The sequence below is a fragment of the Octopus sinensis genome, linkage group LG8 (genome assembly GCF_006345805.1).
Source record: "Octopus sinensis linkage group LG8, ASM634580v1, whole genome shotgun sequence".
NCBI classification, from domain to species: domain Eukaryota; kingdom Metazoa; phylum Mollusca; class Cephalopoda; order Octopoda; family Octopodidae; genus Octopus; species Octopus sinensis.
The window spans coordinates 64,680,858-64,699,300 of NC_043004.1; the positions used below are offsets into that span (position 1 = coordinate 64,680,858).

At 33.4% G+C, this 18,443-nt stretch overlaps 1 protein-coding gene across 6 annotated transcripts in view; it reads left to right on the forward strand.

Annotated features, from left to right (window-relative positions):
* LOC115214914 (CUGBP Elav-like family member 4) overlaps positions 1–18,443 on the forward strand; it is a 459,203-nt gene that overhangs the window by 321,091 nt on the left and 119,669 nt on the right. For all 6 annotated transcript variants that reach the window (XM_029783976.2, XM_029783977.2, XM_029783973.2 and 3 more), the window contains 2 exons: positions 1,467–1,595; positions 9,209–9,288. In XM_029783976.2, coding sequence (XP_029639836.1) covers positions 1,467–1,595; positions 9,209–9,288 — 209 coding nt within the window. The remainder of the gene's footprint in view (positions 1–1,466; positions 1,596–9,208; positions 9,289–18,443) is intronic.

Sequence of the window (18,443 nt, forward strand, 5' to 3'; positions counted from 1 at the left end):
ATTCCCAAGGTTGATAAAATAAATGCCAGCCAAATATTGGTACTTGATTAAATTAAATTAAGCTTCAACTCCCAAGACCCTAACTTTGGACTTAATTTATGGAATTATTATCATTATATTTGGCCTTCTTAAGGTAGTGAGGTAGCATAAATGGTTGATTGTTGATTGTAGTATTTATTTAGATTTTCCACATTCTGAGTTCACCTTTTATCCATCTGGATCAATAAAATAAGGCACCTGTCAAGAACCAAAGTCAATGGCATCAAGTAACTCAGTCCTAAATTCAAAACCATTATTCATCATCATCATTATCATCGTCATCATCTTTTAATGTCAGCTTCCCATGCTTTGACCAGAGCTGGAGAGCTGCACCAGGTTCCAGTCTGATTTGACATGGTTTCTACTGCTGGATGCCCTTCCTAATACCAATCACTTTATAGTGTGTGCTGGTGCTTTTTACATAGCACCAGCACTTTATTATTATTATTATTATTATTATTATTATTATTATTATTATTTATTATTATTATTATTATTATTATTATTATTATTATTATTATTTAATAATATCACAATATCTAATATCATGATGTTGTTGATTGAAGATATTGCTTTTACCAGGGGGTTTGTATTGTCTGTCAAGTGACAATAAGGACCTCAGATATGCTGTACTTTATGCAATATGTGTGCAGTTCCAGGTAATGCCAATTTTTGCAATACACCTAGATTGTAGGGTCTTTTTGAAGTTTCCATATGTTTTTTCATATTATTATTATTATCATTATTATTATTATTATTATTATTATTATTATTATTATTAAGTCAGTGAGCTTGCAAAATCGTTAGTAGGCTGGACAAAATTCTTAACAGTATTTCACTCATTGCTCTGTTCTGAGTTTAAATTTCATCCTAGTCGACTTTCCAGGGTTGATAAAATAAGTCCCAATTGAAGACTGGAGTTGATGTAATCAGCTCATCTCCTCCCAGCAAATTGCTGCTCTTGTGGTAAAATTTGAAACCATTATTATTATTGTTGTTGCTTTTGTTGTTGGCAAGCTGGCAGAATAATTAGCATGTTGGAGAAAATTCTTCCAACTCTCCACACTCTGGGTTCAAATTTGACTTTACCTTTCATCCTTTCAGGATAGTTGAGCACTGGACTCAGTGTAATCGACTATTCATCTCCCCTTAAAATTGCTGGCTTTGTTCCAAAATTTGAAAACCATTATTATTATTATATTTTTTTCCCCTGTATGGAGACTTTTTTCTCTCTTTGCTACACTATTACAATAGTTTATACTATTACATCCATAAAAAAACCCTTCAAAATAATATGAACATCACAACCTGACATTTTTTTATATGGCTTTTTCTACATATAGCTCAAGCTAAATGTCTGCTAAAAATATTGTTTTGCCTTATATTCCATAAACTAATGTTTGTTCTCTTCTTCTATCTATTTCCAGAAGACAGAAAGTTGTTTGTCGGCATGCTCAATAAACAGCAAACAGAAGATGACATACGTCAGTTATTTCAGCCTTATGGGACGATTGAAGAATGCACAATACTGCGAGATCAAAATGGAAATAGCAAGGGTAAGATAGTAATGTTCTTCAGTTCTTCTTCTAATATTTCACTATCCATAGAATCCTTTACTGTCAAGCCATTGAATGTTTAGATGCCGGTGGTGTGTTACAGCTGACCAGACATTGAATCCATTTTGGTAATAGTAATTTCTGGCACTGGAAACACACATGCATCTTTTCTCCTTTTATTTCTGTCTTTTACTTGTTTCAGTCATTAGACTGCGGTCATGCTAGGGCATGGCCTTTTAGTCAAATGAATCGACCTCTACTTTTTATCTCTTTTAAGCCTGGCACTAATTATTTATAATAAACACACCAACACCATTTGTCAAGTGGTGGTATGGGGACAAACACACATACTTAAATATATATTTGTATAATTATGTATAAATATTTGTATAATTATGTATAAATATATATAGATATATATAATATCAATACAGAGCAAATAATATGCTGACCCACTTAAACAGAGAGTGAGATCAAGAGAAACATTAAAGCATATCATGTCAAATAAATCAATGTGGTATCAGCAATGCCAAATGCATGGTGCCAAAATGGCTATGCCAAAACATCTCCTACCTGCCAAGCCGCACTTCCTACTTTACCCTACTCCAAGTTCACCATTGGTTCTGTGCTTACCTTATCTAGCGAGCAGAATCATCTTCTGTCACCATTTCTTGTCATCCTTCCTATTTCAAAGCATCAAAAGTCTCCCCACTTCACTAGCTCTTTCAATCTTTGAGAACCACAACTATCTAGAACTCTGCCACCCTGAAGAAGTTAGGCCTGAAGCTCAACAACCTCAACCACAACTGTTGAGATAAAGGGTAGGGATCTTACAGAGGCTATAAGCACTTCCTTTACCATTTTGTTCTGAAAAAAATATAAAACAAAATAAAAACAATGAAATTTGAAATATTCAATCCAGCTTTTCAAACCTTTTTATCAACTGAAAACTCAAACATTATCATCTGCAAGTTTTCTTCATGGATACCTTTATCGTTGTTAAATACATTATACTGCCTTCATATATATTATACCATCTTTGTAGACATTATTCCACCTTCACATACACTTTACACCTCCTTCACATGTACCACATTCTTATACTTTGTACCATTTGAATATATATCATACAACCTCCTCATACACTTATCATGCATTACACCACCTTCCTCATCCTAAGATAACAAAAGAACAAAAAAAGTAAAGTGTCAACAGTGTACTGAGGGGCAATCAATCTATTGTAACCCTATCTGTACTGATTTTGCAACCCATTACTAATTGTTGATCAAAGTCAGATCACTTCAATAATGCTGCTAGAGAAAAGACCTTGAAGGATGAATCACCAATGTAGCTTTGGTCTGCTAGAAATAGCAGCCAGATTTCTCTGCTATCACAAGCAGTTTCTTAAAAACAGAAACTCACACATATTTAACCACTAGACTCTGGTGTGCAAGTTACCTAATGCACTCAACAAGTTTTTGAAATGAGTTATTAAATGTTGGGACATTTAAAAACAATCATGCTTTTAATGCATTGCATGGGTGTATCAAAGTGCAACACATGCATCCATTTCTATTCTAAAACAATTTCTATATCAATTTTGTTTTCTTAATATATAGGTATAGCTGTGTAGTAAGAAGTTTTCTTCCCAACCACATGGTTCTGGGTTCAGTCCCACTGTGTGGCATTTTGGGCAAATGTCTCCTACTATAGATTCAGGTTGACCAGTGCCTTGTGGGTGGATTTGGAAGACAGAAACTGAAAGAACAACAACGTGTGTGTGTGTGTGTCTTGTTTGTCCCCTACCTCTACACGGCAACAAGTGTTGGTATGTTTACCTTCCCATAACTTAGTGGAGACTGACAGAATAAGTATCAAACTTCAAAAAAATAAGTGCTGGGATCAATTTAGTCAACTAAAATTCTTCAAGGTGGTGCCCCAGCATGGTCACAGTCTAATGACTGAAACAAGTAAGAGCTAAAAAAAATATAAACAAAACTTCTAGAAAAGTAATGATGTGTCATAACACTTTGAGCATTTTGTTCAATGAGTCATGGGTTGTCAATCAGTGCATTAGATAATGTAGTACTAGATATACATTGACAGGAAAAACCACAGGATGGTCACATCTGGAACTGCTTTCAGAGCTGCTTTGAAGCTAAACAACATCAACAGATCTCAAATGTTTCAATACCAATCTGGCTGAAACCGCCCCTGGCTCTGTAGTACAAATGTCTTGTTTTCATAAGTTTTGAATTAAAATCTTCCACCAAACCTTAGTCACAGTTTATGTTCCTAACACTAGCTTAATGATAACTAAGTTATTTTACTAAATTCTTTGTTATATTTAAAATTAATTGAAAAAAACACAGAGCATCTCAAAATTAATACAGTAACGAAAGGGTTGCAGAGTACAAAATCTTTCCTCTTTATCTCTTATAAACTTGCAGCTTATATGTCAGAAACAAAAGTCTATATCTGGTGAGTGTATATGAATATGTACTTAAGAAAGATATTTAAAATTGAAATTTTAAGGTAGATTTATTGAATCTATTCCATAGCTACACATGTGGCACCTTGGGAAAGTGTCTTCAACCAGAACCTGGTGAAAGGATTTGGTAGACAGAAACTGAAAGAATCCCCCTTGTATATAATAAATGTCTTCATCTTGAGATTGTACACTAGTCATAAATGAGCTTTACCATCATACAAGTGGTGTCATTGCAACATTCTATGAAATCACATCTGGGAATTGTTCTGATTGGGTTCAAGGTAAATATTAAATATTAAAAATATTAAACCCAATATAAATTGGATTCAAGGTAAATAGGTAAATATTAACCCACCTGGAAATAGAAATAGGTGAAAGTTAGCAACAGGAAGAACATCTAACCATAGAAAATCTGCCCCAACAAATGTCATCTGACTAACACAAGCATGGAAATGCAGGCATTAAAATGATGATGATGATGATGATGACAACACTGGCAGCAACAGTGATGACACACACGTACAATTTTGAAACTATAAGCTTCATCACAAAATGTAATTGAAGTTGTTTTGACTAGTTTCATTTTCTACTCAGAATCATCAGAAAACAAGGACTTTTGCTTTGCCAAGAGAATGGTTACTTGTAGTTATTTATATCTAAACACAAACCAAGACTCAGTTTCAATAATTTTAAACGTTATCTTGTCTCCATAATCAAGAATCTTATAGGAGCCAATAAGAAGACAGCTTTTATACGATTCCTCAGCCTGGTAGAAATAGCTGCAAAATTCCCTAAAGTCATACCCCACTATCATCATCATTATCACCATCCTCATCATTTTAATGTCCACTTTTCCATGCTTGCATGAGTCTAAGGGAATTCGTTGATGCAGATTTTCCATGACTGGATGCTCTTGTTTTCATCCAACTTGTTTCCCCATGGCCAGACGTTTTCTCTGAAGACTAAAAAGGAGGGACCTGCTTGTTCGACCATGACTCTTGTTTTATAACTAACATGGAATGTCAAGACTTGGGGTCACACACACACACACATATATATATATATACTCTTTTACTCTTTTACTTGTTTCAGTCATTTGACTGTGGCCATGCTGGAGCACCGCCTTTAGTCAAACAAATCGACCCCAGGACTTATTCTTTGTAAGCCCAGTACTTATTCTATCGGTCTCTTTTGCCGAACCGCTAAGTGACGGGGACGTAAACACACCAGCATCGGTTGTCAAGCAATGCTAGGGGGACAAACGCAGACACACAAACATATATATATATATACATACATATATACGACGGGCTTCTTTCAGTTTCCGTCTACCAAATCCACTCACAAGGCTTTGGTTGGCCCGAGGCTATAGTTGAAGACACTTGCCCAAGATGCCACGCAGTGGGACTGAACCCGGAACCATGTGGTTGGTAAGCAAGCTACTTACCACAGAGCCACTCTTGCGCCTATATATATATATATTTATATATAGAGGGCATTATTATACATACATGCCACACGCTAAGAAGGACATTAGTCATTTCTACCAAAAATTTTACTAATCCTACCCAAATGCAATTTTTCAACTGGGGTGAACAGTTAGCTGTTTGGCTTCGACGAGACAGGTCGTTTATCTATGATGCGTTCAGAACCAGTCTTGCTGATGAGTACGTAAGTACGAAATCACAGGTGATACAAGACTAAATTCATTTTTTAAATGTCTTGCTTTGAAAAATTGCATTTGGGTAGGATTAATAAAATCTTTGGTAGAAATGACTAATGTCCTTCTTAGCGTGTGGCATGTATGTATAATAATGCCCTCTATATATAAATTAATATGTTCAATAAGAAAGAATTATTTTCAAAATTTTTCTCTTATGAGGTTTTTCACGCTATCTACCTGATAATTTCTTGTTAAGATTCCTTATTAAGAAGTTATCCTTAATTGTTATATATATATATATATATATATATATATATATATATATATATATATATATATAATATATATATATATATATATATATATATATATATATTATATATATATATATATTAGAAGAAATGAGGTAATCAGAAGATTGGATGGTTTATATTTACAGATCTTTATTTATATATTACATTTTTTACATATATATCATATCACTTAGATCATTAGCGCTTTCTCCCATTCTAGTGGGGTTTTCAAATCAAAATAATTCCTTTGTGGGGAATTTTAATCATTTTATAGTGGTGGGGAGGAACAAGACAGCACAAGAGGGTGAGGTGGATGAGGAGGAAGTAGTGAGAGAGAAAACATGTGTGTGTGTGTGTATCTGAGGCCAAAGAGAAAGAGGGGAAGGAAGAGGGAAGAAGAAGGATTTCCTTTGGTCTGCTGGACAGAACACTGACTCCAAGGGGGTTCTAAGAATTTCAGCTTTGACCACTTCAGTGTCACTGAGTGTGTGGTGGTGGGTAGGCAGGCCATAAATTACACCTCCTTTTATCATTTTGAGAATGGTCAAATGCCGTTTGGGGTCTAAGAACTCTTTCCACTTTTTATGATCGTTTTGTAGAGGTGTGTGTCTGTGTGTGTTTGTGTGTGTTTGTGTGTGTGTGTGCGTGTGTGTGTGCATGTCTCTGTGTGTTTGGAGAAGGGGAGAGAGACAAAAAGAGAAAAGGGAAAAGAAAAATAAGGGAGGAAGGGGGAAAAAATTGTGTTGATATTTATACCACTATATATATATATACATGCTTATACATGAAATATTTGAAAAAAAACCTTTTATCGGTTCAAAATGAACAATTAAATTACACCATCTTGAAAATTATATATCATAGGAAAGTTAAAATTAAAGTGACAATTAAAAAGTAAAGATGGAAGTAAATTATAAAAATAATATAATGTATATAACAGGCAGTATATATATATATACACACACACACACATATATATACATATACAGACGTATACTAAATGTTCTACTATATTAGATTGTAAATCGAAAGATGTGTCCTTCAATGTCACTATATATATATATACATGCTTACACATGAAATATTAGAAAAAAACCACCTTCTATCGATTCAAAAGGAACAATCAAATTACACCATCTTGAAAATTGCATATCATAGGAAGTTTAAAATTAGAATGACAATTGGCAAGTAAAGATCAAGTAAATTACAAAAACAATATAATGTATATAACAGATAATATATATATACACACACCTATATATATATATATACACACACATATTAAATGTTCTACTATATTATATTGTAAATCGAAAGATTTGTCCTTCAATGTATGATGAGTAAAGTTTCCGCCATTTAATTTGGGGGAGAACTTAGCTATGAAATATTTTTCCATATTCCTCCTGAAAGAGGTGTCATTCTTCGGACATTTGTAGAAGGGAAAGATCTTAAATTTTCCTTCTCCACATGTAGCTAGGTGTGTACTTTGTAGCTAGTGGTATTTTGTGTAGTTCTTCCTGCCGAATATGTTGTCGGTGAATCCTGGCTCGCTGGCACAAAGAATTACCAGTTTCACCTACGTAATTTTCCTTGCACGTGGGGCAGGTTATGCAGTATATAAAGTTCTGCATCTTGCAGTTCATATCTGTATTTACTTTGAATATGTCACCACTTTTAAATCTCATCTCTCTGTTTCCCTCTATGCATTTGTAGGTGGGGTTGCTGCAGATCCCACATCTACCATCTCCGCACTCTTTTGCAAAGAATTCCGTTTTAGTTTCTGAAGAGAATTTCGCTCTTGTTAGGTGTTTCTTTAGGTTTTTGTTCTGTCGTCTACTGTTTTTTATGCTATATTTGTTTAATATGTTTTCCATTTTGGGGCTTTGTAAGGCTATTGGTAGGTTTGAATGTATGGTTTGGAAGATGTTGGTAACTCCAGGGTTGTGTGTGTTTATAAAAGGGATAGTGTTTTCTTTGTTTTTTGTTTTGGGTGTCCTGAGTTGTGTGATGTCTAGTTTTAATGCTCTTGTGATTCCATTTTCTATTAGTTTAAGGGGGTATATATATATATATATATTATCATCATCATCATCAACACTTAACATATGTTGTCTACGCTGGGATGGGTTGGACAGTTTGACAGGAACTGCAAGGTCAGGGGCTACACCAGGTTCCATAGTCTGTTTTGGTTTGGTTTCTATGGCTAGATGCCCTTCCTAATGTCAACCAATCCATGGAAGGTACTGTGTGCTTTTTACATGGCACTAGTACCCACACCAATGCTTTTTACACAGCACCTTGGTTTTAGGGCTTTTTACTAGGCACAGTTTACATAGTGTGTGTTGTGTTTCCATCAACCAAATCCAGAGCTTTGGTAGAAGATATTTGCTCAAGGTGCCATGCAGTGGAACTGAAGCCAAAACCACGTAGTCAAGAAGCAAACTGTTTAACCACTCACTCAAAGACAAGATGGTCACAGCTGGAGTACCTATGATCATAGATCTACTCAATCAGGACTAACCTGAGGTTAAATAACAGTAACTGGTGAAAATCACAATTTCTGGTTTTTTCTTTTTCTGGAAATAATAAAAATTACAATTGAAAAGAAACTGAAGAAGAACCAAATGCTGCATTACAAGTGGGGAAGACCAAACATTTCAGGCAGATTGAAATTTTGGACTGTAAGATGAAGTATAAGAGTGCAGATTTGGACAAGACACTTTGACAGAGAACAAAAGGTACTGACGGAAATGTTAATCTCCACTACTTTACCGCAAGACCCACCAACTTATACAGCCTCTCCAATTCTATTTTTATTCTTCTCAATCTGATAAATGCCAACACAGACCATCTCTAAGCCTACACAGCAGTTGGATTGGATTTCTTTTTCTCTCTCTCTCTCTCTCTCTCTCTCTCTCTCTCTCTATCTCTCTCTATCTCTCTCTCTCTCTTTCTCTCTCCTGTTTTATTCACTTTCTCAGTGATTTTTTTTTACCACCCCCACTTCATCTTCATTTTATTTTAATGATTTTTAAAATATATTATTGTCATTGATTGATTGATTGATTTCATTGATTTTTTTTTATGTATTTATTTTCTATGTTTTTCAATGATTTTTTTTTCTGAATTAGAGTTGACATTTTTCCAATATTAAATACTTTTGCAGGTTGTGCGTTTGTCAAGTTCTCTACTCACGCTGAGGCACAAGCAGCAATTAATGCTCTCCATGGTAGTCAGACAATGCCAGTAAGTAGCAAATGATAGAATCATCCGGAAACTAATTTCCCTTTTTTTTTAGTGTTATATCTATTTATTTATTGTATTATTATTATTATTATTTATTGTATTATTATTAATAGTATTATTATTATTACCATAAAAGTATTTCTGTACTAAAATTATGATTAAGGTGATTGACTGAATTTACAGTACAGCATCTACAGCTTCTAGTTAATGCCTTTGTGGTATATAATAATATTTGATTACATTCTGAGTTCAAGTCCTGTGAAGTCCCAAGTTTGCCTTTTATCCTTCTGGGGTCATTAAAATATGTACTAGTCAAGACACAGGAAGTCAGTTAAATTGCTTACACCTCCTCCACTTCAAAATTTATAGTCTTGAAACAAAGTTAGAAATTATTATTATTATTATTATTATTATTATTATTATATTATTATTAATATTATTTTAATTTTTATTATTATTATTATTATTGTTGTTGTTGTTGTTGTGTTAAGGTGGTGAGCTGGCAGAATCGTTAGCATGCTGGGCAAAATGCTTAGCGGCATTTCAGCTCTCGTCACGCTCTGAGTTCTAATTCTGTCAAGATTCACTTTGCCTTTCATCCTTTTGGGGTCAGTAATATAAGTAACAGTTGAACACTGGGATCATTGTAATTGACATACCCTTTCCCTTAAATTGCTGGCCTTGTGCCAAAATTATTATTATTATTAAAGCAAGAAGCTGGTAGGTCATTAGCACACTGGAGAAAGTGCTTTTTTGTAGTATTTCTTTAGGTCTTTCATTCCGAGCTCAAATTCCGCTGAGGTTGACTTTGACTTTCATCCTTTCGGGGTCAATAAATTAAGTACCAGTTGCATACTGGGGTCAGTCTAATCAACTGGTCCCCCCCCCACCAAAAAAAAATTTCAGGCCTTGTGCCTAGAGTAGAAAAGAATAAAATAAGTACCAGTTACGCACTGGGATTGATGTAATCAACTAGCCCACTCCCCCAAAATTTCAGAACTTGTGCATATAGAAGAAAGGATTATTATTATTATCATTATTATTATTATTATTATTATTATTATTATTATGGCAGTGAGTTGGCAGTATAGTTAGCACATCAGAGAAAATATTTAGTGGTATTTCTTCCAGCTCTTTACATTCTGAGTTCAAATCCTCTCATGGTCAACTTTGCCTTTCATCCTTCGGGGTTGATAAAATAAGATATCAGTCAAGTACTGAGATCAATATAATTAATTTAGCCCCCTTCTCTCAAAATGACTGGCCTTGTGCCAAAACTAGAAAGCATTATTATTATTATTATTATTATTATTATTATTACTGTTCCTTCTATTTGGTGGCAAACTGGCAGAGCCACTAGCAGACTGGACAAAATGTTTGGCAGTATTTTGACCATTTTTACGTTCTGAATTCAAATACCATCAAGGTTGACTTTGCCTTTCATCATTTTGATGAAACAAGTACCAGTTGAGCACTGGGGGTTGATGTAATCGTCTTGCCCCTCCTCTCAAAAACTACTGGCTCAATGCTAAAATTTGAAACCATTATTGTATTTTTTTATTTCTTGTTTTTCTTTTCTTTTTGTATATAATGTAAAGTGTACTAGCCATCTGAATGTGGCTAGCCACTGGGGGTGGGTGTTACTGAAGCTTATAGCCCCTTTCTGTAAAACCCCTGCTTTGTTTTATTGTCCTTTACATTTTGTCTTTGAAAGCTTGTAGCAAATGAAGACCTTATTAATCACAATTATTTGACACCTCTCACCTGACAATGGGTGATCTTTGCTTTACCTTTTTCATGGTATTGAGGTCTGGGGAGAAACAGGAATTAATATAAATACCAAAAACATTCTATGGCCCCTCCTCTAAATATGACTTTCTGCTTGCTTTTAGAAATCAAAATTACCATTATCATTATTATTGCTGGCCTTGTGCCAAAATTTGAAACCAATATTATCATTATTACCTCCACCTTAGCAAAGGCAGAGGTATTGTTTTCAGGCATGTTTGTGTTTGTCCATGGACAAGATATCTCAAGAACTGCTGGATTGATATGGATGAAACTTTCAGGGATGTTTGGCCTTGTGACTGGCATGAACTGATTAGACTTTGGAATTGATCTGGTTCTGGACAAGGATTCCGGATTATTTTTCCGAGTTGGATTCATTTTTAGTATTCTCATTTGTGAGAGCAGTAAAGTTTATTTCAGATATTCTCATTTTAAAAATCATCTCCAACTAATCGTTGAGAGGATGTTGGTGTTGTCTTGGCAGAGGTTTGCGCTCTCTGTCTGCTCTTGTTATTATTATTATTATAGGTGGTGAGCTGGCAGAATCATTAGCATGCTTACAGAATGCTTAGCAACATTTCATCTGTCTATGTTCAAATTCTGCTGAGGGTGATTTCACCCTTCATCTTTTTGGAGTTGATAAAATAAGTAGCAGTCAAAAACTGGGGTCAATTAAGTTGACTTACTCCTCCTCTGAAATTTCTAACCTTATGTGAAATATTGAAACCATTGTCATAGTTATTACTTAAGGTGAGCCTGCCTTTCATCCTTTCAGAGTTGATAAATTAAGTACCAGCAAAATACTGGGGTCAATGTAATTGACTAGTCCTCTCCCTCAAAATTTCAGGCCTTGTGCCTTTAATAGAAAGGATTATTATTATTTAAGGCAGCATATATATATAAATATGTATGTGTGTATGTATGTATGTATGTATGTGTGTGTTTATATGCATGTATGTTTGTATCAGAACAGTCTTAAGACATGGGCACACAGGACAGTGGCCAAGAGGCCTGATAGGTCTAACAACCCAGTTCTAATCTATGCTTGCTGTGGCTTGCCATCAATAAATAAATAGTATAGTGCCCAAAGAGTGCATTGTTTTGCCTGTAATGACCCATAGTGGCGCTAAGATGGTCCTAGTTTGTGTGTGTGTATGTATACATACACACACACATGCAATTTGTGTGTTTATACATGTGACATATACATAAGCACATGTATGTTTCTATGTATATGTGTATATATATGTGTGTGTGTGTATGTATTTATATATATAAGCCCAAAAAGAGAGGATCCCAAACCCTACTTCTACTGTTACGTACCCAACATGTGGCAACGTCTGCGCATCTGCCTTTGGGTTACGCTCCCACCTTTAGCGTCATTGACGTCATTGTCGAATCCTGACAAACTTCCATTATATATATATATATATATATATATATATATATATATATATATATATATAATATATATATATATATATATATATATATATATATATATATAGGGTTAATCCAAACGGGAAAACAGAAAAAACAACAACACGTGGAACAATTACAGTATTATTATTATTAGGCACTCAGGAAAATGGAAGAAGGAGGGTATGACGTTTCGAGCGGATATATATATATATATATCCAAATAAGCAACTTTGTTCTATGGAAACTTATGAAATTTAGAAACATCAGAGTAATACAAATCTGTTGAATAACCGTTTGGAGCTGGGATCATCTTGTATACATCGTATGACCCGAACATTTAAATACTTTAAATAATAATTTTGTGAATATTCCTATATTTTTCAAATTTTAATTCTTTATAACCAAATAAGAAGGAATATATACCATACTAGCTTTCAATTTAACATTTATAGATGACTAAAATAACTTCACTGCAAACTTAAAATTAAATTCTTTTTTCTAAAATTAAACTGTATGAATCTAAATAGTTAGAACCCTAAATAGTATGAATCCCAAATAGTAGGAATACTAAATAGTATGAATCCTATGTCCCTAAAGAAACTACTCAGTTCACCTTGATTATCTCACTTCCATTTCTTAATACATAATTAGTCTAAGATATCTTTACAAAATATATTTAACCAAATAGGAATTAATATACCATACTGGTTTTAGTTTAACACCCATAAATGATTAAAAAACTTCATTGCAAACTTAGAATTAAATTCTTCGTTTTTTATAATGTTCTCCAATACTAAGTAGTATTAATCCTATGTCCCTGGGGAAACTATTTGGTTCATCTTGATTATCTCACTTCCATTTCTTAATATATAATTAACCTAAGATATTTTTACCTAACTAATTAACTTTTATCTGCAGGTAGTAAATTTTATTTCCAATAGATCCTATATTTTAATTCATTAATATCAACTCACTATCCATGAAATTTGAATAATTTACTCTTCTAATTTACCTCTCTTCATATTATAAAATATCACATTCTACTAAATCTATGAATATCTTCCTTCTTTGATTTTCCATCTTTCTTAGTATATATTTTGACCCCCTTATACGTTCACTTGATTAGTAAGGTTTTTTTTCCCCATTTAATAAGTACTATGCCTACTCATAATAAGTGATAGTTTCTTTCTCCAAATTTGAATAATTTTAGATTTATATTAAGTACTTGGAACTTATTGACCAACTGTTGTGATGATGTGCATAGGGTTTGTAAGGTCTCTGCATTCTCTGCGAATGTTATTGTGACCATTTGACATTGACCAAGTTCTCCTAACGCTGAATCTGTTCATCAAATAGTAGTAATTGGCATTTAGTTGTAACAATGCTGTCTTCAACATAAATTCCTTATATGGAGCTATGACATCCCCTTTACTCCATTTATATAATTAGAAAATCTTTATTGTCTCCTCTCATTTGTTCTTCATTCTCAGAACCTTACAGTAGTCTGGAACAACTGAATCTTAGTCAGTCAGTTGATGGGCTCCACTACCTCAAATGTTCTTAAAATTTAAATCCACATCTTTGTCCATGTATCTACCTTCTCTATAATGTTGCCACTTGACATGAAAATTTTTGTATTAATGGAAAACCTCTATAATTGGCTGATGAGTGCTCAGCATTTTAAAACTGTTGTAATACTTACAACATTTAATAAAATGATGTAGTACGAAACGAGCGTACAAAATTACCGGAGTCATCCTTGTTGCTTATTTTGATTATAATTACCCCACAGATTTTTATGGATAACACCATACAGATTTCTGGTGCATCTAAATTAAGTACCATATTCATTTGAATCTAAATTTTTGCTGAACGTATATATATATATATATATACATACACATATTTTTCCAATGTATGTCACCCATAATTTAATGCATTTTGATATAAATGGAATTGTATGTGAAAATTGTGGTAGTAGTAGTAGTAGTAGTAGTAGTAGTAGTAGTGACTGCTGGTGTTATTGCTGTTGTGTTTAGCTTTGATGTTTCTCCTTTGATGATTGGTACCAACAGTGGCAATTGGTGGCGATGGTAGTAGGAGGAGGAGGGGGAAGAAATACCCAATATCCTTTGTGAGTACCACATTGTTTAACTTTTATTTAGAAGCTAATGATGACGATGGTGGTAATAATAATAATAATAATAACAATAATAATAATAATGATGATGATGATAACAATAACAATAATAATAATGATGATGATGATGATGATGATGATGATAGGATTTCAGTTTAAATGACTAACATATTAAAGCTTTTAAAAAAAAGGTGGGGAAGGTTTTTTTCCTTCTTTCTAACTTGATAATAGATTAAATTTGATTAACTAAGTAATAAACAATGAATTAGATTGGGAGATGTTAAATAAAAATTCATAATATGATTTTATAATTTTATTACAAATTTCGATAAATAATATTTAGAAATTAATTTGAAGGAATGAAGATAATGAAAGAGAGGGAAAGAGTATGTGTGTGTGTGTAATTATTTATATATATTTATACATATACCTCGTGTGTACCGTTGGCGATTTTTTTTCCTGTCTTCCCTTCTCTGGATCTTTCCTTCTCCTATGTTTCCGACGAAGTGCTCCGCTTGAAACATTAAACTTCCTTTCTTTCCTGAGCGTCCAATAACGCTCGAAACGTTAAACTTCCTTTCTTTCCTGAGCGTCTAATAATACTATATTTGTTCCACGTCCTCGCGTTGTTGTTTTTTTGTGTTTTCTTGTTTGGATTAACTCTATACATATATATACATATAAAAATATGTATATATATATATATATATATTATATATATATATTGTTATATTTCGGAATGGTCATTTTGCTAGTTTAGCCAATAAACATACTATATATGTATATATAAACGTACTATATATATGTGTGTGTGTGTGTGTGTGTATACATGCTTTTGTGAGGGGTAGGTTGTGTGTGTCTATATGTAAGTATGAATCTATATGAATGTTTTTATACCTCTAAGTTATGTTCGTGTATGCTTTTGTCGTATGTATGCATGTTTTTGTGTTTGTAAATATGTATATGTATATTTTCTTCTTTGTCTGTGCTTGTAATTGTGAGGCATGGTAAAATGGAAGAGTGTCTTCTAGTACAAAAACCATAGTAGATATAGAATCTAATCTGCAGGAATGTCTTTTGAAAGAGTAATGCTTTAAATATTTCTTTGCGAGTGATCAAGTATAGAATAATTTAATTCTGTAGTATTTCTTATGACAGTAACATGAGAAAGATATGAGCATGTATATGTCTCTCTCTCTCTCTTTATCTCTCTCCCCCCTCTCTCTCTCTCTCTCTCTTTCTCTCTCTCTCTTTCTCTCTCTCTCTCTCTCTCTTTCTCTCTCTCTCTCTCTCTCTCTCTATATATATATATATATACATACATATACATACATATATATGTATGAATATAAATATGCATACATACTTACACATATACCTTATAATACAAGAAAATCCAAGATCTAAGAATGGTGTATGAAATGGTAAAGTAATAAAAGTTACTTACAGACTTAACCAAACTTCTGTTGGTGCATTTTTCTTCCATACAAAAAAAGCAAGTATGTGTGTTTATATATATATATATATAATGTGCAGGCATGGCTGTGGGATAAGAAGCTTGCTTACCTACCACATGGTTCTAGGTTCAGTTCCACTGCATGACACCTTGGGCAAGTGTCTTTTACTGTAGCCTTAAACCAACTAATGCATTGTGAATGGATTTGGTAGATAGAAACTGAAAGAAGCCCATCATATGTATATATATATATATATATGTGTGTGTGTGTGTGTGGTGTGTGTGTGTGAGTGTGTGTCTTTCTATCTGTGTTTGTCTCCCCACTACCACTTGACAAATGGTGTTGGTGTGTTTATATCCCCATTACTTAGCAGTTCACCAAAAGACAACGGAATAAGTAACAGGCTTAACAAAAGTACTGGGGTTGGTTCATTTGTTAACAAATTGTTCAAGATATTCCTTGGCATGGCTGCAGTCTAACAACTGAAACAAGTAATAGATATATATATATATATGTATATGTGCGTGTATATATATATATATATAAGGTTAATCCAAACGGGAAAACAGAAAAAACAACAACACGTGGAACAATTACAGTATTATTATTATTAGGCGCTCAGGAAAATGGAAGATATGTATATGTGTGTGTGTATATATATATATATATTTAAATAATGAGGGAGATTTTCCTCTAGAGAATTCCTTTGTAGTTTGATCGTTGATGATCTATTTCTAGCATACGGCCGATTTCCTAGCAGTCAAGCCCTGCCGATATACATATATATATATATATATATGTATGTATGTATGTATATGTATGTACACACACACACATACATATATATATATATATATATATGCATACATATATATGAGGGGCTTCTTTCAGTTTCCGTCTACCAAATCTACTCACAAGGCTTTGGTCAGCCTGAGGCTATTGCAGAAGACACTTGCTCAAGGTGCCATGCAGTGGGACTGAACCTGGAACCATGGGGTTCGTAAGCAAGCTACTTACCACAGAGCCACACCTATGCCTATGCTTACCACACAACCACTCCTACGCCTATTTAGGTAAATTTCTTCAATATTGGCAAATTTCTTCAGGATCCTAATTCTGGTAAGGATTATAGGTTTATTAGGGAATTCTAGTTTAAGGAGGTTTTGTTGCATATTGATAGACGGATTGATAGAAACAAATAGATAGCTTTTAAAATATTTTCAGTATATGTGCACACAATTATAAACAGATGTGCATATGTGCACGTATGCGTATGCACCGAAACAACCGCAAAGTATTGAGTTCTTTTCAAAGAATAAAAATAAATGTTGAAGGTGGAACCAAACAAAAGAAATTACCAAATGATAAAAATAAAACTGCTGCTGCTGCAGCTACATGAGGTATACAGCAGCAACAACAACAAGAACTCTGTGTGCAAAGCATGAAAGTGAAGAAATAAGATCTATGCAAAATAAAATATCAAAATAATTTGATTTAAATGATTCTGCTGCTTTCAGATTAGATTGATGATAGAAGCTGAGAGTATGGAATGGTAAAAATCTTCAGAGAGAGAGAGAAGCGTTTGGAGATTGGAATGTTGAGACGTAGTGCTAGTTGTGGTTGTTGCCATTAGAATCTTAAAGAATGCGGTTGTCTATCAAAACTCTTAACTAACTACACACTCATGTCCACATCACACACACACACAAACACACACAAATATATATATGTGTTATACACACATGCACACAAACTGAGGGAACTTTGTAAACAGTTATAAAGGATATGTTTTATGTAAATGTGTTTTGGTTATTTATATATGTATGTATATACATATGTATTTCACACACACACATGCATAAAAGTAATATTTTTTCAATAGATTCATATTTCTAATTTGCACGTATTTATATGTATATGTATGTATACATGTATATATATATACATATGTGCATATATGTATACGTGTATATATATGTATGTACATATATGTATACATGTGTGTGTGTGTATATATACACACATACATACACACAAATATGTATATACATATATGTATGCATACATATATATATATATATATATATATATATATATATACACATGCCTATATGTCCAACTCATGCCAGCATAGAAAACAGACGTTAAATGATGTTGATTTGTATGTATGCATACATGTGTGTATTTGTGTTTGCATATGCACACGTACACATGCACATATATATACAGACACATGCACACATACACACACGTAAATATATACATACAATTTTCATGCACAAATACATAACTATTATATCCTCTTTGTTGCACTGACATTAGTCTGTGTGTACCTGTGGTATGTTTAT